The sequence below is a fragment of the Oncorhynchus masou genome, chromosome 15 (genome assembly GCF_036934945.1).
Source record: "Oncorhynchus masou masou isolate Uvic2021 chromosome 15, UVic_Omas_1.1, whole genome shotgun sequence".
Classification (NCBI taxonomy): domain Eukaryota; kingdom Metazoa; phylum Chordata; class Actinopteri; order Salmoniformes; family Salmonidae; genus Oncorhynchus; species Oncorhynchus masou.
The window spans coordinates 22,338,757-22,362,453 of NC_088226.1; the positions used below are offsets into that span (position 1 = coordinate 22,338,757).

The window sequence follows — 23,697 nt, forward strand, 5'->3', positions numbered from 1 at the left end:
TGGAGTAAAGATGAGGCAATCTGTGACTAATGTATGTGGATGTATGACTATGTATGTGAGTGAGACTTTATATTAAAAAAAATACATTTGCAAGCCTTTTGAAATGTTCTGTTTCTTTGTGACTGATCTTGTGAATGAATGTTGAACATTGAGGCAATAGGAACTCCATCTTACACAGATAGACTTGGTGGAATTTTCATTGTATTGGATAGACCAATCCTGTCCCAGGGACCTCACACTATAAATCCATAATGCAGACAGGCCAAATACTTTCCATCTCCTAGCCATATAAAGCACTCTAAAAACAATATGAGAGGAAATCCCTTCATCTGCAGGCTTGTTGTTCTGCCCCTGAGCAAGGCAGTTAACCCACTGTTCCCCAGGGCCCCGAAGACGTGGATGTTGATTTTGGTAGCCCCCCGCACCTCTCTGATTCAGAGGGGTTGGGTTAAATGCGGAAGACACATTTCAGTTGAATGCATTCAGTTGTACAACTGACTAGGTATCCCCCTTCCCCTTTCCATGGATGCCCCCCCCCCCCCCGTAAAAATAACTTCAATTCCCATGAGCCTGCGCTACCCAGTCTAGCCACAATGAGGCAGTAGAGAGTTGCTGCTCGTCATAAGGAATGCTGAGCAACCTGCAGCTTGGGGAAGATAGATATGGAATTTTGAATAAGAGAGGATTAGGTTGCTTAATATGTCTGCCAAACTATAACCTATGTCTGCTGTGAGGTTGCTGAGGTAGCCTCTACTATCCATGGCAGGCCGACTTGAGATGACTACATTGCAGTCAAACTGCGGAGAATCACAGATCTACAAATAACCTTGCCTTCCAAATAACTACTCACTATGTGATTAAGATGAGCAATTTTGCACCTTGTCTCGCTCAAAGGGAACCCCCTTAAAAACAATGAGAGCGCTTTGCCTTGCTCAAACGCTAATCTGCAGCGGGGTGGACAACTGCATTGCCGTATGGCCTCGTAAGTGGTGGAGGGTTTAGGAGGAGCTGTCCACGGTTGGTGGTGCTGAATGGGCATCAAGCTGTTTGTACGTGTGAGGACTGCTGTCCCTGGTCCTGACCAATGTAGTGGCGCTGCATGCAGAGCTGAAATTACCGCCTTCGCAAGATACCACACACCCAGCACAGTTTAGAATCAGGATTCTAGCTGCTTATTCACAGTTGCAGATCATAATATCAATCTATAAACTACATTGTGTCAATCTATAAACTACATTTATAAACTCCAATAGCTACATTGTGTGCGTAATTCGTTAGCACATATTATTTACTGGTAAACTCGGCTACATACAATGTCACGTTAAGGCCAGAGTTTGGTTTAATAAAATAGTTGTATTGAGAATCCTCAACATTAAACAGAGAATAGGCTACATGGATAATAGTGTGTGAGAGTGGGAGGGGGGACACACATGGGACCAGGAGGAAGCCATTCTCTAAGATTGCCAGCCTATCCATCAATCGTGCAACGTGAGGGACGTTCATTGAAACGAGATCATTGACGAGGAAGAAGAACGTTAGTCTAGGGCTTCCTCTGAATTCGGCCAATCAAAATCGAATGCGTTGTTCTCGACTGTGTAGTATGCAGTGCGTGAAGCGTTGGTTCCTCCTGCGCAGCTAGATAGGTAGGATACAGTCCAACTGCCTCTGCCGTCTCCGTCCGCTTTCAGTGCTGCCGACTGCCATATTAATTACCATTCAGAGCTGCACCTCTGAACATCACCAAACTCGAAGATGGCGGCCCGGGTAAGATATTTTCTCGGTTGTTCAATATCTCTTTGTCAAAATAAACATTTTCTTTCGTTGTAAATATAATACAATTCAGAGTGTGATGTATGGCTTCCAGATACGCGAAGGAAGGAAGTCGCCAGCTTTCAAATGGCAAGAATTTAGCTGCAGCAACGTCGCGCCTGAATGTCAAGTTCGACGTCCGCTCTGCTATTTCAATGCAGAATGTTTTTTTACGCCCTGGCATTCAGCTTGATAGGCACCCGCACAATCTGGTTTTGACGGGTCGCAGAAATAATTTATCTGTCTTGTAGAATCATCCTACAGTCAGCACTAGGAAGCTATAGGCCTCTACAGCTAGCCACTGCATTAGCTGAGTGAATCGGTTGAAGCTATAATCCTGGATTTGTCCTTTAGCCGACAGAATGCTTAAATGGGCAATTAAAACCTTTTATAGGATATCTGTGCAAAAAGTGCTTGTAATAATTTTGTGGAAAGCATATCACAGCAGCGCACGCATGCGTCCTTGTCCATAGCACGACCTCCTTGTCCACAGCACGACCTATATACAGTAGCCTATGGCAGTTTCGTGAGTCCGTAGTATAATCTATGCTTTCTTGCATTGGAAAGCTATTTTTGTGCTATCTAGATCATGGTTGGGCAAACCCACTTTTGTATACCCACGGATCAATTTCCAAAAACATGTTTTTTTTAAATTGGGGATGGGGGGGGGACTCAGTCAGGGTCAACTTACTGTTGAGAGTTAGAATGGTAGAAGAAACAAGGTGTAATTTCAACACGTGGTTGTGGATCATCAGTTGTTCCCTTGTTAGGCCTATGTCAGTCACTGACAGTCACTTCATTAGCCCATGTCAGCTTGCATTTGTTTGGTAAATTAGTCTTGCCAGCTATCTAAACGTGTAGTAATCATGGTCGAATTACCGACCTGGTCTCCCCATTGATTTTGTTAGTCACTCTCACTCAGATATCATATTAAAAACTGCAAACATGTCTCTCCACTCTATGGCAAAATGTGTAGAATTGCACGAAATTAACTCTAAAACAAGAAAGGCCCCCACAAAAATAACCTATGGCCACCAAATGTCTTCGAGGCCTCCACCCCCATCAATGTTTCCTGTCCCTAATTAAGACAAAGCAGTGCATGACAAGCAACAACCTGTTGCCGATAGAGATGCATTCCAGCCAGGCAGCCACAACCTATAACAGGGGTAAACAACCCTGTTCCTGGAGTGCCGCAGGTATATATGCTATGCTCAACTTGAACAGACAGAACCTGGCTGATGCATTTCTTAGGTCAGCTTTGCCCTGCCTGGTCTGCTGATATGGAGTGATGCCAGTGTGCTGCCAAATTCCTATTGGAAATATCTTATATCACTGGATTTTAATCACAGGATGGAGCACAGTTTAGAGCTGGTCGACTGTCAATTTATGCACCGCATCTTGTATGTATGTAGGCCCATCACTATTGCTGACTGAAGCTCTTCTCCTGTCTCTCCCAGTTTAAAACCATTACATGTCGTGGAGATCTAAGCTTGCCCATTGAATTGACATAGCTCAAGGCAAAATTGTAATATAGGCGTGGCATAATAGCATGAGGTTTTCAAATCAAAGGCCTATTCCATTGGTTGATGTTGTTGCCCGCCTGCATTATCCAAACTTGTATCCAGAAGACATCATGGGCAATACCCCTCTGTGGTTTGAGAATAAGGACTGAAAACCACGAGGATCACCTTTCCATTCTCAGTGGATTCTCTGTTGAAATATAGGCCTGTCTGCAACAAGACAGCTTTGATTTGTCAGCAGGGTTTGCATCCAGCCAGGGCACCGTGGGCACACAGACAAGACCAGAGGTGCAATTTGTCAAAGTCTGACTAGCGCTGTTGTGTTCTTTTTAAACATATCCGCCAGAGGTGTCTGTCACAAATTCCAGGGCCCTATGCACTGGAGTTACATGACAAGGCATTTTTTGGGTGAAGCAAACATTTCCCCCTCCAGTGCTCTAGTGTAATGGCCCGAATGAAATTACAAGACAGTATTGAACATGCAATCTTTACACTATGAAAATAACAGAAATTACATTATTTAATATCGTATTGTACTCCTTCTTGCCGTTAAGTGTCAAGGCAATGATTAGCTGTTGTACATTATTTTACTGGACTCGGCAGTTCGTTTCAGTCGACAGACTTGTTTAAGGCAGCTGATGATACATTTTTAGTCAGTCGCAAGGCATGAGTCAACTGTGTCCACTGGCATTGGTCTCCCTCCTTCCCTCGCCCTTGCAGAGTGCACTGCACATTGTTGCTGGGCCCAGAGTGTCAGAGCTGCTGAGAGGGACATAGATGGTATCACAGACTGACAGCACACAGCGGACATTTTACAACAGAGGGAAATAGCCTACATGAATACCCCTTACAAAATGTTCTTACTAAGAGTGAAACATAAGAAAGGACGCAGAGTCACTATGAAGAGTAGACCTAGGGAATGTATACCGTAGATGGCTGTCAGAGAATAACCTTCGTTTGTGTACAGAACCAGTCAAAAGTTTGGACACACTACTTCAATGGTTTTTCTTTATTTTTACTGTTTTCTACATTTTAGATAAATAGTGAAGACATCAAAACTATGAAATAACACATATGGAATCATGTAGTAAACAGAAAAGTGTTAAACTAATCAAAATACATTTTATATTTGAGATTCTTCAAAGTAGCCACCCTTTGCCTTAATGACAGCTTTGAACACTCTTGGGATTCTCTCAACCAGCTTCATAAGGTAGTCAGCTTGTCACGCCTTGACCTGAGTATTCTTTGTTTTCTTTATATATTTTGGTTAGGTCAGGGTGTGACATGGGTGATGTATGTGTTTTTGTACTGTCTAGGGTTTTTTGTAGGTTTATGGGGTTGTTTACCATCTAGGTGTAGTTAGGCAGCCATCTTCTTTGGGTATTTCGTGGGTTATTGTCTATGTCTAGTTGCCTGTGTCTGCACTAGTATTATTATAGCGTCACGTTCGGTTTGTTGTTTTGTATAGTTTGTTAAGTGTCTATCTTTATTAAAATTATAACGTATTCTAATCACGCTGCGCTTTGGTCTCCTCCATTCGAGGAACGTGACACAGCTGTAATACATGTGTGCCTTGTTAAAAGTTAATTTGTGGAATTTCTTTCCTTCATTATTGCGTTTGAGCCAATCAATTGTTTTGTGACAAGGTATACAAAAGATAGCCATATATGGTAAAATACCAAGTCCATATTATGGCAAAAACAGCTAAAATAAGCAAAGACCCAGAGTTACCTCTGCTGCAGAGGATAAGTTCAATAGAGTTACCAGCCTCAGAAATTGCAGCCCAAATAAATGCTTCAGAGTTCAAGAAACAGACACATCTCAACATCAACTGTTCAGAGGAGACTGCGTGACTCAGGCCTTCATGGTCAAAATGCAGCAAAGAAACTACTACTAAAGGACACTAATAAAAAGAAGAGACTTGCTTGGGCCAAGAAACAGGAGCAATGGATATTAGACCGGTAGAAATCTGTCCTTTGATCTGAGATTGTCCAAATGTGAGATTTTTGGTTCTGTTTGTTAACCATTATTTTACCAGGTATATTGACAGAAAACATATATCTTGTACACCAAAGAGTTGCAGGGCAGAGGAGAAGAATGTGCCTATTTGAAAGTTATAACAAAATAAGTAGCTCACGACATGTTTCATTTTTGGAAAGTAGCTCTAACCATGGGTTCGATGCACACAGACCGCATAGACCACATGATGAATGTGCACAGCACAACGATGAGAGAGAGGGATAGAGACTGTTTGGGGAAGTATGCCTAATCTACTTTGAAGAACTAGTGAAATGATAACTCTGCAGCATACTTAGGCAGGCTAGCTTAGCTTAGCTAAATAGGATGACTAAGGACAGTACAGTATGGAGAGAACAGAGATAATGTTGGCTGGCTGCTACTGCCTGAGCAGTGATGAGATGATGACTTGAAGGAATACAAATAATAAAGTCATCAAATAAAAGCTAAGTAATATACACAATTGAAATATTTTATTATTTCATAGTAAATTCCTAATTTGTCTACCCAATTTCTACCCAATGTGGACCTGACGGAGACAATGGGATATTTAAAATATTTTGGCAATCCCCATAAAAAATCTCAAATTATTTTAATGTCATAATTATTTGTGCATTTAATGTGAAAAAAGAAAACGGAAATCATAAAACCGGGATAATTTTATTTCAGAATCGAACCGAAACCAAACCGAACTCGAAAATCACTAATCGCTCAGCACTAACATGATGAGACCAAGACCAGTTTAAACATAACAAGAACATGAACCAGAGGAGGGTTTAATGATGAGAGCATTTTAGCTCTCCACAATTAATTTAGCTAGGCTTCTGGGAAACAAATGATCTCATAACAGCATAGTGTCAAACATCTCCCTCGCTGTTAGTCACGTGTTCAGTAATACACAGCACTGTTGTATCTGACATATAAAATTGGTCTCATTTAATTATTCAGTCTGCAGCCATGTTTTTTAAACCTCAGATATGTCACATGACAAAAACACTAGCCTCACTAATATGTCTATAGGCCTATATATGCACAGCATATATTGAAAATGTTATAACAACATGGGTTGTGTGTCTTTATAGCCATATCTCGGCGATGCGTCGTGCCTAAGAACAGCCCTTAGCCGTGGTATATTCATCCTTATTGCTGAATTACAGCCACATCTCTATATGTATATGTTATGTGCCTATATACACATATACATGCGTATGAGTGTACAGCGTGTGTGTGGGTGTCTGTGTAATATGTAATCCCTGTGTTGGTGTAGGGCCTTCATCTGTGTGAGTGTTGAGCTGCAGCTATATTTAGAGAGAGTGCCACTATGTGCCGTGGGGTCATTGCAGTGGACCAGGCTTGAACAGTTCAAACACTCTTTTCATCAGACACACAATTCATCTGATAGTTGTGATGTGATTATGCTTAGACTGTACAAAACAAGAAGAGCTCGTAGTTGAGTTGAGGTATTCTCTCGGATTCTGAGCAGGGTGATGAGCAGGGTGTTTTGTCTAGGACAAGAGCAACCTTCAGATGTGTCCTCTTGCCCCGCTGTGATGCGTTCACTCGCTAAGCAGTGGTGCGTCAAACAAAGAGCATGCAGCAGAATCAGCTAATGAGGACAAAGCAAAAAAATAACTCATGTGAGTTTAATTGTATTGGAATGGAACCAGGAGGCATAGACATCCTTGGTAGCAAAATCTGCCTGATATATTTTCAAAAGCTTGAAGCTTCATTGCCCGGCTGGACATATGCAAAATAAAATATTAAAAAGTATAATAATCATGTTGCAATTATCTCTCATCTTTCACATTTATCAGCTAAATTGTCACTCAATTATAGAATGGGAAATTCCCTACTGCACAACGTAGCCAAATTGCACAGAACAAATACAAGCACATGACCTTTTTGAATCTTCCTCTACAAAACATGACATACCCTGCAGGTTTGATGTGTCTGCATGGTCTCTCCCTGCCATTAAATCTCTCCAACTTCAATGTAATTACTTTCCAGTAGGGGAAGACCGCCAAGAACTAATTTAAAGTGATTGATCTGAAATTGAAAAAGGAATTGGCTTTCAAACCTACCGTATTAGCTCAATGTCTTCAGCTGCTTCTGAATTCATAACACATACAATTGAAGTCGGAAGTTTACATACACCAGGTTGGAGTCATTAAAACTCGTTTTTCAACCACTCCACAAATTTCTTGTTAACAAACTATAGTTTTGGCAAGTCGGTTAGGACATCTACTTTGTGCATGACACAAGTAATTTTTCCAGCAATTGTTTACAGACAGATTATTTCACTTATAATTCACTGTATCACAATTCCAATGGGTCAGAAGTTTACATACACTATGTTGACTGTGCGTTTAAACAGCTTGGAAAATTCCAGAAAATGATGTCATTGCTTTAGAAGCTTCTGATAGGCTAATTGACATCATTTGAGTCAATTGGAAGTGTACCTGTGGATGTATTTCAAGGCCTACCTTCAAACTCAGTGCCTCTTTGCATAACATCATGGGAAAATCAAAAGAAATCAGCCAAGACCTCAGAAACAAAATTGTAAACTTCCACATGTCTGGTTCATCATTGGGAGCAATTTCCAAACGCCTGAAGGTACCACGTTCATCTGTACAAACAATAGTATGCAAATATAAACACCATGGGACCACGAAGCCATCATACCTCTCAGGAAGGAGAGATGAACGTACTTTGGTGCGAAAAGTGCAAATCAATCCCAGAACAACACCAAAGGACATTGTGAAGATACTGGAGGAAACAGGTACAAAAGTATCTATATCCACAGTAAAACAAGTCCTATGTTGACATAACCTGAAAGGCCGCTCAGCAAGGAAGAAGCTACTGTTCCAAAACCACCATAAAAAAGCCAGACTACGGTTTGCAACTGCACATGGGGACAATGATCGTACTTTTTGGCAAAATGTCCTCTGGTCTGATGAAACAACAATAGAACTGTTTGGCCATAATGTCCATCGTTTGGAGAAAAAAGGGGAGGCTTGCAAAGCAGAAGAACACCATCCCAACCGTGAAGCACGGAGGTGGCAGCATCATGTTGTGGGGGTGCTTTGCTGCAGGAGGGACTGGTGCACTTCACGAAATAGATGGCATCATGAGGCAGGAAAATGATGTGGATATATTGAAGCAACATCTCAAGACATCAGTCAGGAAGTTAAAGCTTAGTCGCAAATGGGTCATCCAAATGGACAATGACCGCAAACATACTTCCAAGGTTGTGGCAAAATGACTTAAGGACAACACAGTCAAGCTATTGGAGTGGTAATCTCAAAGCTTTGACCTCAATCCTATAGAAAGTTCCTGGGCAGAACTGAAAAAGCATGTGCGAGCAAGGCGGCCTACAAATCTGACTCAGTTACACCAGCTCTGTCAGGAGGAATGGGCCAAAATTCATCCAACTTATTGTGGGAAGCTTGTGGAAGGCTGCCCGAAACGTTTGACCCAAGTTAAACACTTTAAAGTCAATGCTACCAAATACTAATTGAGTGTATGTTAACTTCTGACCCACTGGGAATGTGATGAAAGAAATAAAATCTGAAATAAATCATTCTCTCAACTATTATTCTTACATTTCACATTCTTAAAATCAAGTGGTGATCCTAACTGACCTAACTGACAGGGAATTTAAAGTTTAAATGTATTTGGCTAAGGTGTATGTAAACTTCTGACTTCAACTGTATCCCTGTGCTGACTCTAAATGCCCTTCAAAATCTGACCTGTTGACTCGCTTACAATGGTTTCAAGTAAATATTGGTGTAGGGAGAACTGATCCCAAATCAGTTTGTGAAATAGATTGTGTATGCACTTGAGAGAAAAACTGATTTGTAGACATAATATACTGGTAAGATTGCCAAACTACCATAGAAAAAGTAACGCCTCATTTGAAATTATTGCAGAAATATTGTGGTTTTGTAAACATAAAATATTGGCCCGTAGGCATATATAGTATATTCATATACACTGAGAATACCAAATATTAGGAACACATTCCTAATATTGAGTTGCACCCTCAATTTGTTCTCAGAACAGCCTCAATTCGTCAGGGCATGGACTCTACAAGGTGTTGAAAGTGTTCCACAGGGATGCTGGCCCACGTTGACTCCAATGCTTCCCACAGTTGTGTCAAGTTGTCTTGATGCCCTTTGGGTGGTAGACCATTCTTAATACAAATGGAAAACTGTTGAGCGTGACAAACCCAGCAACTTCACAGTACTTGACATAAACTGGAGCACCTGGCACCTACTACCATACCCCGTTCAAAGGCACTTATATCTTTCATCTGGCTCATTCAACCTACGAATGGCACACACACACTATCCATGTCTCAATTGTCTCAAGGCTTAAAAATCATTCTTTAACCTTTCTCCTCCCCTTCGTCGACACTGATTGTAGTGGGTTTGACAAGTGACATCAGTAAGGAATCTCAGCTTTCATACTGGATTCACCTGGTCAGTCTATGTCATGGAAAGAGCAGGTTTCCTTAATGTGTTCTATACTCAGTTTATTTGTGTTTCTACTGTATACATCATTGGGTGAACCTGATGCACTAAGCTGACTAGAGGCATAGGTGAATGGCTCCTCCTACTGGTTGCATCCATGCATATCGATCTCCAGCACAGACATCTGAATGGATACCTCCCCCAGGACTCCAGCTGATGGAATATTGAAAAGGGATTCCTGAAATAAGGCAGGAGAAAAAGCCCGGAGTGTTCTGTCCTACAAGACTGCAGGGCTGGGCGGGGCATCAAGATTTAGGATTGTGTGTGTGCGGTGTGTGTGTGTGTGTGTGTGTGTGTGTGTGTGTGTCTATACCGCAATCATAAGACGGATCAGTGAACACCCTCTATTCTTAGTCCTGACTGCAGCGTATCAGCACCAATGAGCCATTTGTGATATATGTTTTCAATACAGTCTTCGGGGTGTGTGTGGCGTGACAACTTTGAATCCAAATGGTGTCTCATTAAATGCATTAACTTCTGTTATGAATGAAGGTATTTATGTTAAGGGTTTTATTCTTACTACATATTCAAAACCATGTCATGTCTTGCTTGTTTGTGCATAATACAGCTCCTATTACCATTTTAATTAGCCATACATGACAGTAACCCTGGCGTTCCATCCATTCATCACATAAACTCACCAAAAATACGAAAGATTTCTGCTCTCATGGAAACTCATATTAGTTCTCACATTAAGACAATATTTTATGTTTACAATGTGAAGAATGAATCTCTTCCTTGTGTAAGATCTACATAAGACTGTTAAGCATATATGACCGACAAAATGACAATACTACCAGATTTTTGGGTATAGTTTATTGTAGACGCTTAGCTTGCTAAACACTCACATTTCAAAAACAAGACTCTAGCCACAGACCAATTGATTTGGGCAGTGTAAATTCACTGACGTCAAAATGTCCACATGCTTTGGTGCAGTTCAGGACGGGAACAAAACTAAAGTGAGTGAAATAAATGATAAGAATGACCCCAACTCTGCCCCGCCCTGCATGCGCTTGCCACCTGCCACTGTCAAAGTGGTATTCCTTCGATTGTGAACCAATGCACCCGATGCTGCTTCAGCCCTTTGACAGACAGTGGTCCTGGTTGTCTCAATTCTCTGTCTTATGTCCTCCTCTTCCCCTCCCTCTTTGCTTGCGTACGTTGGCCCCCAGGTCGTAATATTTTTCAAGGTATGTATGTTAGTCATTCCCTCATGTATGAACTCCCACGCCACCCGCTAAACGTCTAACAGCTTAATTGGACAGTCAGTCGGCTTTACTGAAAATAGCTTTATCCGCCTCGTCAACTCCCAGGGTCTATCGAAAGCCCCCCCCCCCCCCCTGCTGCCACTGCTCTCACCCCTGGTAGTGACTGTCTCAGGAGAAACTATATCGATATGGTACATATCATCTGCCATTGCAGATCCATTGACGGAGTTGCAAATGCAGAGAGGGAAGATATTTGATTGAGTGCACAAGCAATTCATTATCATCCATTACTCCTCCACTGCAGTTTCACTAAGAGTGTACAGACCTACGCTTGAACCCGGGGGTCAAGCGGAAAAGCTTAAGCCTATTTATTTGTCTTCTGGCTGAGCGAGCTCTGGCGGTATGGTAGATGAAGGGGTAGGCTAGACCGCATGTGATGATTTTAGAAATGGGGCAGGGCAGTGTGCCAGCACTGCAGTGCAATACGCACCTCTCTATAACTTACCACAACCCAAGCATTCCCTTTGCTCCCAAACATTACGACTCCCAACACCCTCTGCCCTTTCTCCTCGCTCTCCGCTCCCCAGCCGCCAGCGCTCAAATGTCAGACAAGCAAGCGTACATGGCAGGCCTGTGTCTAACTATGAGTAAGCTAAATCAGAGATGGCTATGGCAAGCACATCTTCACAGGGTACGTTCACAACCAACGTATAGGATTGTATAAAATCGAACTGAAATGAATGGTGATTCGTCTCCTTGTTATGTCATTAATTAAAGACCCAGACTAAGACCACACCTTATGACACCCAGACGAAGATGCAACCTATTTATACCCAGACCAAACCCGTTGTTATTTTAGTCCAACTTGGCTCTGACAAGTGATGGACTTGTGTGTTATTTCACTCATACATGGCCACATACAGTAACTGACAAGATGGTATTCAAAGATGCATCTTGTCATCATGAGTTGAAAATAAACAAAGACCGCGGTCTCATCATAGACCATCAACTCAGACCCAGACCTCTGGCAATGTGGCCCAGACCAAGACTGTTTTTAAATGGTCTAGACTAGTCTTGAGATAGAGGGTTCTCAATCTCCCCTGTTTTGTCTTAAAAGCTGGAGTAAGTAGTAGTGTGTCATTATCCAGATCACTTTCTGTCCTTTTATTTTATTTTACTAGGCAAGTCAGTAAAGAAAAACATCTTATTGTCAATGACGGCCTAGGAACAGTGGTTTAACTGCCTGTTCAGGGGAAGAACGACACATTTGTACCTTGTCAGCTCGGGGATTTGAACTTGCAACCTTCCGGTTACTAATCCAACGCTCTAACCACGAGGCTACCCTGCCGCCCTGAAAAGTGTATTTTGTCGTCACAACAACCCTTTTGTAACATGGCCTTCTCTGGGATTTTTAATTGGAACAATATGTTCTTTCTTTTTCTCATCTTTTCTCTTTTAACTGAAAGTGTTGAGGTTTGTCTTGTGTACTAAAGGGAAGGCTCTGTACTGCGTAGTGTCCTTGGTATGTTGTGACAGTTCACAGGCGGTCTGGAAGCTGTGCGCTTAGCAGCAAAAAAGATTTGCGAGATTCATTTTCACTCTGTAACCTTTTCGCTCCGTGAATTGTGCGAACAGAGTTACGGAAGAGGATGTCAATGCCGTGGATCCGTGCAATAGTCTGACATAAGAGTGTAGAAACTCGCCAACAAGAATTGTGTTTCGATAAGTTACCGCGACTAAGAAAGAAGTGTTCTTTTGTTTTTATATCTCGCCTTTTGAATTTGCCTTTGGATTCATTGTATTTTGTATGTCATCTGTCCATTCGTTCATTCACAGTCTTGTAACGACTGTAACAGATCCTAACAAATGAACTAACTAGCTAACTGTGTCGGCTGCTTCTTGCTGCTCTCTGGCGTTGTCTGTTTTATGTATGCATTTGACTGTCTTGTGATGTTGGACAAACATTGCTGTTGCCTAATGAGTTGAAATATGTTGAATTTGCAGAGAAACTAAACATGATCAATGTTCCACCCAAATAAATTCTGTGACATATCTACAGGATACTGTTGAATGGTTCATTATATACCCAAACACCATAGTGTGAACTACCAGAATTGAACTGGATGTTTCTTCATGATTTTTGATGAAAGTCAAGAGGTCATCATTGGTGTGTCTCCTGGTTGTTTCTTAGCCTCAGTCTCAACAAGGAAACCCAAGTTGCTTGATGATGCTACTAAATGTAAAATGAGTTTTCCTTTGGGAAATGGAAAGGAAATGCTGCGTCACCACTCAACTACTGGAGTGATATCTCCCCTTCAATTTATCCCACTTCCTTCTTCCCTCCTTCTCTTCTCTCTCTTTCTCTCTTCTCTCTCTCTCTCTCTCTCTCTCTCTCTCTCTCTCTCTCTTTCTGTTCTCCACTGCAGACGATGCAAGCGGCACGATGCCCGACAGATGACCTGTCGTTGACAAACTGTGCTGTGGTGAGCGAGAAGGATCTGCAGTCTGGACAGTGAGTAATCACACTATACAGTGTAGCTCTCTGTAGTCTGGACAGTGAGTAATCACACTATACAGTGTAGCTCTCTGTAGTCTGGACAGTGAGTAATCACACTATACAGTGTAGCTCTCTGTAGTCTGGACAGTGAGTAATCACACTATACAGTGTAGCTCTCTGTAGTCTGGACAGTGAGTAATCACACTATACAGTGTAGCCCTCTGCAGTCTGGACAGTGAGTAATCACACTATACAGTGTAGCTCTCTGTAGTCTGGACAGTGAGTAATCCCACTATACAGTGTAGCTCTCTGTAGTCTGGACAGTGAGTAATCACACTATACAGTGTAGCCCTCTGTAGTCTGGACAGTGAGTAATCACACTTACAGTGTAGCTCTCTGCAGTCTGGACAGTGAGTAATCACACTATACAGTGTAGCCCTCTGCAGTCTGGACAGTGAGTAATCACACTATACAGTGTAGCTCTCTGTAGTCTGGACAGTGAGTAATCACACTATACAGTGTAGCTCTCTGTAGTCTGGACAGTGAGTAATCACACTATACAGTGTAGCCCTCTGCAGTCTGGACAGTGAGTAATCACACTATACAGTGTAGCTCTCTGTAGTCTGGAAAATCACACTACATCAGGGTTCCCCAACTGGCAGTTTTCTGAGCTCTTTTAAAGATTTTTTTTTCATTGTTGGACATAAAAAGACTGTAAAAACACCAGACAACCAGGTCCAAGTGATTTTCAATTTGGAAATCTGTTCCCAAGTATTGCTACGCATAATAGAGAGACACGTGAATGGATACAAACGTAAGCAACGTTTGAAATGATTCTATTTTTGTCAAATATGATTCTTCTTGCGGTCAATTTGCAGTCTACAAATTGTAATGTTCCGGGCCCCCAAACGATCCGCTCAAGATAAAATCGGCCCCTGGCTGAATCTAGTTGATGATCCCTGATCGACGTGCTATAGTCTGGTGTAGCGTTTACCACTTGGGACCTCACATGCCTTACAATAATGTATGTACGAGCCCTGTTTGAGCACAGTTTTGGCCACTCTGCCTTTGCTTCTCTGCACTGTCACACTATCTTCCCAATGTACCATCAATATATATATATATTTTTAAATATTAAAGGAGATCAGGTATTTCAAAATGTTGAAGATTGTGCCTTAGCATTTATTTCAGTGTTCTCCCTAGATTTATTCTTACTTTAGGCGGAGTCCAGGGAGCAGATAGGTGTGGCTAATGTTGCCTAAGTAACAACAGGAGAAACGCTGTTCACATCGACTCTGTCTCTATAAGGGCATTTACAAATAAGCCATTGAAAAAAAGAGCACAGGTCCTTGCGGTGTATTGGTGTGACGTACTGAGATAGAACGTCACCACGTCAGTAAAGGAATGTGAGGGATTACACTGACAGTGATGGAGTAAAGACATGAGTCTGGTTGATTTAATTCAGTATAATGTCTTAATTTAGCACGAGTTGTAAGTATACGATTGAACGGTTGCGACAAGGATAACGTTGGAAAACGATAGATAAATCTGAAAAGTGAGTTTGTGTTGTCGAGATGGAAAACACTGTGTCAAAGTTTTGACAGCTAGAGTGAGCCTGCTACGCTAGGTCCACGGTGGACCAGGTGGTTGATGGCGAATGGTAAAGGATTAATACTGTCCTCTGACGTTGATCCGGTTACAAAACAACGGAGGAGAGCTTTGCTTCTACGTCAGGCTGGGACAGATGCTGGGACATTTTCTTCACACTCGCAGACACCGGAGAACCAACGGACAAAGTCATGCCTCGAACACACCGACAGTGTACACAACATAGGACGCAGCATCATCTAGATATGTATGCAACAAAAGTTCCACATTCATCACCTGCTACCATTTCTGTCAAGCTGTCCAGGCATACAGTTTGAGGCATACGTTCGGTAAATCCAAGTTATGCACCACACCGAACGTACTGCAACTGCCTCTGCAACGCAATACTGCAAGGCGAACGCAGAGTTTCATTGGAAATGAATGTAATTCTGGCGTACCAGAATGCAAAACGCACTGTCGGTGTGTTCTAAGCATCAGAGCTGTGGTTGTGTTAAACGCATACTTTGTGCCACAGGTGAACACAGCGTTCGCGAGACAGACATTTTATCAACTGACACAGAACACTGGTGAGACAGTTCAGCAATGTGTTACTCGTCTTAGACAAGCGGCTAAAGACGTTGCTGGAGATAAGGACAATCAGATTAGAGATGCCATACTTAGCAAGTGTAATACTGAATATGTGCAACGAAAACTATTGGAGGGGGGCCCTGGGCTAACATTATCACAATGCGAAAGAATTGAAGTGCAAATGGCCGCCATGCTTGCGAGAACAGATGCTAAAGATAATGAGACCGTGCATCATGTTTTCAAAAAGGAGAGGAAATATCACACAAACGGCTGAGACAGGATGAAAAAGGAAAAGACCAGTACAATGAGAACTGTAACTCTGCAACTGACCCCATTCTCAGTGGGAGGGAACAGTTTACTCATGCTAATTGACTTTGGGGCCACGAGTGATATAGTAGAGGCGAGCACATGGGAAATATCAAAAATAAGGCGCCGTTCATCACAGACTGATAAAAAGCTATATGCATACTCATCAGGCCGTGCCATTATCAGTAAAAGGGGTTTTCACGTGCCAAACAAAGACAGGAAAGCGCAGCACCCAGCCTGAGTTCATTGTAATATGTGGACGCGGGAGTACTGTTGCTTGGTAAAGAGACTGCCATTCAATCGGGTGTGCTAGAAGTGGGTTTAGACATAGCAGCAGTGACAGATGTAAGAACTCTGATATAACAGCAATACCCCAGGTTGTTTGACGGGGTGGGTAAGCTAAACACAAAGCAGATCAACCTACATGTTGATCAAATGTGACACCGGCAGCACAGGCCTGAGAGAAGCTGTGGAGAAAAGAGAGAGGAACTACAAAGCATGGACTTAATGGAGAGAGTGAAAGGTGCCACACCATGGGTGGATCCGGTAGTGGTGGTGCCACACCATGGGTGAATCCGGTAGTGGTGGTGCCACACCATGGGTGGATCCGGTAGTGGTGGTGCCACACCATGGGTGAATCCCAGTGGTGGTGCCACACCATGGGTGGATCCGGTAGTGGTGGTGCCACACCATGGGTGAATCCGGTAGTGGTGGTGCCACACCATGGGTGGATCCGGTAGTGGTGGTGCCACACCATGGGTGAATCCGGTAGTGGTGGTGCCACACCATGGGTGAATCCGGTAGTGGTGGTGCCACACCATGGGTGGATCCGGTAGTGGTGGTGCCACACCATGGGTGAATCCGGTAGTGGTGGTGCCACACCATGGGTGAATCCGGTAGTGGTGGTGCAGTGCATAACGGGATATACTAATATAAAATACTCATATTTGAAGTTTCATCGGCGAGCGAGCAGTATCAACATGAAATCGCAACAGCCCTGGCAGGCATCAGGGGGGGGGGTGGAAAACATATCAGATGATATCATCGTCCAGGCCCCAGACAAGGTGACCCATGACCAGCGGCTACATGCTGTCCTCAACAGGCTGGGGAACTGTGGGCTGACTCTCAACTCTGAAAAATGTCAGGTCTACATGGACAAATTGGTGTTTATGTTCCATGTTACACTCATAGAAAGGCGTAAGGCCCAGAGCTGAACGAGTGAGAGCAGTGGTCGAGGCCAGGGAGCCTGAGACGGCATCAGAGGTTCCTTGCTTTCTAGGTTCAGTGGGCTGCAGCAGTGGGTTTATTGCCCAGTTCTCTACACTCTCAGAGCCTCTGCGGAAGTCGACCAAGAAGGAAACAACATTCCACTTCGGACTGGAGGCATTTCGGACATTAAAAGAGTAACTGGCTGAAGCCGCGACACTCGCATACTTTGACAAAGACGCGCCCATGAAAGTAATAGCAGATGCAGGACCAGTGGGCCTAGGAGCTGTTCGTGGGCAAGAACAACAAGGATACATTGTTCCAGTCTGTTATGTGAGCAAGAGTCTGTCAGAGTGTGAACATAGATATTCAGTGTGTACACGGCAGGGAATTTGATCTAGTGACTGACCACGAGGCTTTAGAGGCTATTTACAGTCCTCGCTCAAAGCCATGCGCTCGCATCGAACGGTGGGTGCTGAGACTCCGACCCTATGACTTTCGAGTTGTCCACATACCGGGGAAAAACAACATCGCTGACCCTCTGTCTCGTCTAATTGGGAAGAATGCAGTGAAAGACTCACACACACATAGAACAGAGGACTATGTAAGATTTGCGGCTGTGAACGCAACTCCAAATGCAATGACCACACGGGAAGTGGAGGAAGCATCAGCTGCAGATGAAGAGCTGAGAAATACTATTCAGAATGGGTGTTATGAGACACGCCAGGCATTTGCACCCATAGCAAATGAACTGTGTGTAATCTGACAATTAGTCCCAAGGGGAAAGCTTCCAGATATAGCAGAGTGACCTGGAGGCACGGGACAATAATGTCGAGCAGAAAGGGAAATCCAAGATCTATGCCGACAGCCGTCGCAGAGCCAAACCCTCCGACGTGGACGTAGGAGATCAGGTTCTCCTAAAACAGGAGAAAACAGACGAGTTCACAACAACTTTCAACAAGATACCACAAACTGTGGTCAATAAAGAGGGAAACAATGTGGTTGTTCAATCTCCAACTGGAGCCAGGTATTTAAGGAATGCAACATTCGCTGAAGAGGTATATATTTGAGGAGCCGGATCCACAATCAAAGGACCACACACAACTGAAAGAGACTGTGGAGCAGAGACGGCACATAGAATCCAAACCAGAGACCACCTGTGAGGGATCACCACAAAGATCACAGACACCCGAGCAAGTCAGGCCTCACAGACAAATTAAACTGCCACAGGAGTTATCAGACATTGTAATTAAATAATGATCCTGTACTGAAAGGGGTAAAAGAGAACCAGTATAAACTGAAAAATGACCAATATAAAAGGACTAATGTGAAGACTCTGAATGTTTGAGTTACCTTGTGAAGGAAAAAAAGTGCAGAATGTTTTGTTAGGAACGAAAATAAAGGAAAGTCCATTAGGAGAACAGAAATAATAAGACATTGCACGGATTTCAGTTGTTTATTAATAACATAAAGGTTGCTGTACAGATAAAGGATAAGTGCTGTTGTGTATGTCAGGTTGACATTGAAGTTCATATCCAAGTAAAGGGGGGGATGTTGTGTACCGATGTGACGTTCTGAGATAGGACGTCACCACGTCAGTGAAGGAGTGTGAGGGATTACACGGACAGTGATGGAGCAAAGACATGTTGAAGTTTCCCTCGGAGTCTGGTTGATTTAATTCAGTAAAATATCTTAATTTAGCACGAGTTGTAAGTATACAACTGAACAGTCCTAGCATTGAACCTTGTGGTACTCCATATAATAACTAGTTGTTGAATAATAAATAGGAATCAATAAATAGTTGAATTCAATAGCAGCTTTTCCCACCTGGTTTCTCTTTGCCTCTTTTCTGCTCATTGGTAGGGACCACACAGAGTATAATCTCTTGCTAATTTGAGATTAGTCCTCCAGCCATGGAATCCTCTTGGTTCTCAAAGGGGAAAGGGAGGGAGTGTTGTTTAGGATCATGTTGTTGATTTGGACATAGCCCTGCCACCTACCATCTCCTCTATTCCTGGGAAATGTTGGATTAGTTTTTTTTCTTACATGGCTGTTCTACCCACAATTAAATTATATTTTTAAATATAAATATGTTGTTTTGAACACTATAGTCACTCCATTACAGTGGGGTTTTGACTGAGATTGGCATCTCCTCTGTTTCCTCTCTGCAGAACTAGTGCACAGCGGTCTAAATATGTGTATTAATTCTTCTATTGTCATATAATTAGTGCACCGTTTTTGCTGTGAAGGTACTGTCTTTTTCTGATTTCATACTACAAACTATACTCTATAATCATCATTCTAAAAAAATCGTTAGCAGAATAGCTGTTAGGTGGGGGGGGGGAGTATTTGTAAATATGATATTCTATTGAGGTCATGCCGTTGCCTACATATATGGAACAGACGTCCACGAGTCTCTCTAACCCTCTCTCTACAGACATGTGACTGTGAAGACTACGCCAACTCACAAGTTTGTGTTCACCACAAAAACCCACCATGCCATAGTCCCTGGCACTATCGCTTTCAGTCTGCCACAGGTAACAAAAAACACACACACACTCCAGATCTGTATATTATACTGAATGTTCACCAATTTGTAAGTCGCTCTGGATAAGAGCGTCTGCCAAATGACTTAAATGTAAATGTAAATGTTCAATCTATTGTACAGTATACCCATAGATCTATTTATACTCTTAACACATTTTCTGCAAAACTACAATTCTAATATTTGATAGCATACAGGTCCCTCTTCTCTCTGCTTCCCTGCAATTCTTGGCCGACTTATCTCTCTTTCTCTCTCTCTCTCTCTCTCTCTCTCCCTCTCTCTCTCTCTCTCAGAGGAAATGGGCCGGTCTGTCCATTGGACAGGAGGTGGAAGGTAATTCACTCCATTTTATGAATGAGTCTGAGGAAAAGAAAGCTATGACTACAGCGCTGCCTCATTTACACTGCACCCTGCACAGTCCCTAATATACTGTACCTTCACACCTTGACCACAGCCCATAGCTCACCTTAACATACAGTACCTATTTCATTTGACAGTACAGTGTTTCTGCGAGTACAACTTATACGGTATTAGAAACATATCTGACACGAGTCCTCTCCCCTCATAGTGGCCAACTACAACTTTGACAAGTCCCAGCAGTGCATCGGTGCCATGACTATAGAGATCGACTTCCTCCAGAAGAAGAGCACGGACACCAGCCCCTACGACTCAGACAAGATGGCCAGCGAGTTCATTCAGCAGTTCAACAACCAGGGCTTCTCTGTCACCCAGCAGGTCAGTCAGAACAACAAACACTCCAGCCGGTCACAACTCTTCACACTTTTCCTGCACACTTCCCTTCCCTGGAGTTACAAGGAAAAGACTGATGGCTAAAATCAATCATATTGATTTTAAATGTAGGTAGGAGTGCAAACTTGGGAGGATTGGGATGCAAGCTCACACAGCCTTCCTCTCTCCTCTCATCCTCTCTCTTCCTTTCATCTATCATTCTTCCTGTCCCCCCCCCTCCCCTGTCCCCCACAGATGGTGTTTAGTTTCTGCGACAAGCTCTTTGGGCTGGTGATCAAAGACCTTGAGGCAATGGACGCCAGCATCCTCAAGGGAGAGCCAGCATCAGGCAAGAAGCAGAAGGTACCCAGAGTTACCATTGACCTACTGCTGTAACAACTCAACCCTTCATGATATGGGCCCCCGTCGGAATTAACCCCCTTCCTTGAAGTAATCCATGATTAGAAATGACTGGACAGGTGAACGCCAAGGGGTGGAGCCCTTGCTTTCACCTGCCCCTTCATTTCGAACGGGGTCTCTATTTGACGAGGGAACGTGCTGCTAGGGAGCTGGTCGAAGTCTAAAAGGAACTCTGCAGAATTGTATGAGTTTATTTGGAACAGTTATTTGTAATAACCAGTAGTTGGTAATAATTCCAACAATTCCTGTTTCACTTAGATTGACATTGGCTTGCTGGTGGGGAACAGCCAGGTGGTTTTCGAGAAAGCAGAGAGCTCCTCCCTCACGTTAGTTGGTAAGTTACAGAGGAGTACATAGAGAATACAGGTAGATTATGTAGGAGCTACAGTACCAGTCAAAAGTTTGTACTCACCTACTCATTCAAGGGTTTTTCTTTATTTGTACTATTTTCTACATTGTAGAATAATAGTGAAGACTTCAAAACTAAGATGTCCTAACCGACTTGCCAAAACTTTAGTTTGTTAACTAGAAACGTGTGGAGTCGTTGAAAAACACGTTTGACTGACTCCAACCTAAGTGTACGTTAACTTCCGACTTCAACTGTATGTGATATTTCACTTTTTTATTTTGAGTAAATTTGCACACTTCTAAAAACCTGTTTTTGCTTTGTCATTATGGTGTATTGTGTGTAGATTGATGAGGGGGAAAAACGATGTAATCAATTTTAGAATAAGGCTGTAACGTAACAAAATGTGGAAAAAGTCAAGCGGTCTGAATACTTACCGAATGCGCTGATAACACTCTCTGTGTCCATGACACAGCCCATCTTCTGCACCATTAACTACATTGAATTACACTGGACTATGTACAAACTGGAAAAAACATATCCATTTATTGTAGTAGGGGACTTTAATAAAGGAAATCTGAGGAAAACGCTTCTGAAATTCTATCGACACATCTGTGCCTCAAACACAACACCGACCCCTGGATCATTGCTACTCTCCCTTCTGGGATGGCTAGAAGGCCCTCCCCTGCCCTCCCTTCGGCCAATCAGATCACAACTCCATTCTGCTCCTCCCCACCTATCGGCAGGAACCTAAATAGGAAGCTTCCCAAGGTAAGGACTGTTCAACATTGGTCTGACCAATCGGAATCTATGCTTCAAGATTGTTTTGATCATGCGGACTCTGAAATGTTCCGGGTCGCCTCTGAGAATATAATACAATGTATACACTGACTCGGTGACGGGGTTCATCAGGAAGTGCATAGAGGATGTTGTTCCTACTGTTCCGTTTAGAACTTATCCCAAAAACGTGGATAGGTGAAAGTATTCTTGCAAAACTGAAAGCGTGAACCACCTCTTTTAACATGGAACATGGACGTGTACAAACAGACCAACTACTACCTCCGTAAAGCAATCACCGAGGCAAAACAATAGTACAGCCACATAGCAATTCAAAGGCTCAGACACGAGACAAATGTGTCAGGGACTCCAGACAATCATGGATTATGAAGGGACACCGAAACCTGACTCCCGGATGAGATAAACACCTTCTTCGCCCGTTTGGAGGAAAACAACATTGAGCTGCCGATGCGGGCACCTCTGTACCCAAGAAAGCGAAGGTAACTGAACTAAATTACTTTGAGAGGCTAGTTAAGGACCATATATCACCGCCACCTTACCCAACACCCTAGAATCACTATAATTCACATATCGCCGCAACAGATCCACGGACAATGTAATCACCATTGCATTGCACTGCACACTGCCCTATCTCACCTGGACAAGAGAGATACCTATGTAATGATGCTGTTCATCAACTACAACTCAGCCTTCAACACCGTAGGGCCCTACAAGCTCATCATTAAGGTTACAGCCGTGTTTCTCCCTGTGCAACCGGGTCCTGGACTTCCTGAAGGGACCGACCCCAAATGGTGAAGGTAGGCAACAACACCTCTGCCACGCTGCCATCCTCAACACGGGGTCCCAACAGGCGTGCATGCTCAGCCCCTCCTGTACTCCCTGTTCACCCATTACTGCATGGCCACACACGTCTCCAACCCAGTCATCAAATCTCATGATGACACAACATTGGTGGGCCTGATTACCAACAACAATGAGACAGCCTACAGGGAAGAGCTGTAAAGACCAAAGAGCAAAGACCCTCTCAAATCCCTCTAGATGCACCATTGAGAGCATCCTGTCAGGCTGTATCACCGCCTGGACATCTACAGCACCTGGAGGCCAGCCACCCTAGCCATGGCTTGTTCACCTCGCTACCATCTAGAAGGCGGAGACAGTACAGCAACATCAAATTTGGGACCGAGAGACTGAGAAACAGCTCCTATCTCTAGGCCATCAGCCTGTTTATCAGTCACCACTAGCCTTAGTCACTGTTCTAGCCAACTACCACCCGGTACCCTACTCTGCACCTTAGAGGCTGCCGCCCTATATACATACACTAGATAGTCATTGGACACTGATCCCTTTAGTAATGTTCACATACTGTTTTACCCACTTTATATCTATATACTGTATTGTAGTCATGTCTCATTCTATATAACTACTGCTGTACACACTATGTCCATTCATATATATTCCGGTCTCTGACTTTGCTCTTTCTGATATTTCTTTATTTCTCTGGATTATGTGTGTTGTTCCTTTTTTCATTGTCATTGCTGGATACTACTGCACTGTTGGAGCTAGTAACCCGAGCATTTACCTGCACCTGCT

The 23,697-nt window shown here is 43.2% G+C and overlaps 1 protein-coding gene across 1 annotated transcript in view; it reads left to right on the forward strand.

Annotated features, from left to right (window-relative positions):
• Positions 1–1,464: 1,464 nt before the first annotated feature.
• Positions 1,465–23,697, forward strand: part of LOC135555912 (vesicle-fusing ATPase-like) — a 29,613-nt gene continuing 7,380 nt past the window's right edge. Inside the window, exons 1-7 of the mRNA XM_064988719.1 lie at positions 1,465–1,764; positions 13,512–13,597; positions 19,707–19,806; positions 20,108–20,147; positions 20,383–20,549; positions 20,799–20,906; positions 21,222–21,297. Coding sequence (XP_064844791.1) covers positions 1,753–1,764; positions 13,512–13,597; positions 19,707–19,806; positions 20,108–20,147; positions 20,383–20,549; positions 20,799–20,906; positions 21,222–21,297 — 589 coding nt within the window. The 5' untranslated portion in view covers positions 1,465–1,752. The remainder of the gene's footprint in view (positions 1,765–13,511; positions 13,598–19,706; positions 19,807–20,107; positions 20,148–20,382; positions 20,550–20,798; positions 20,907–21,221; positions 21,298–23,697) is intronic.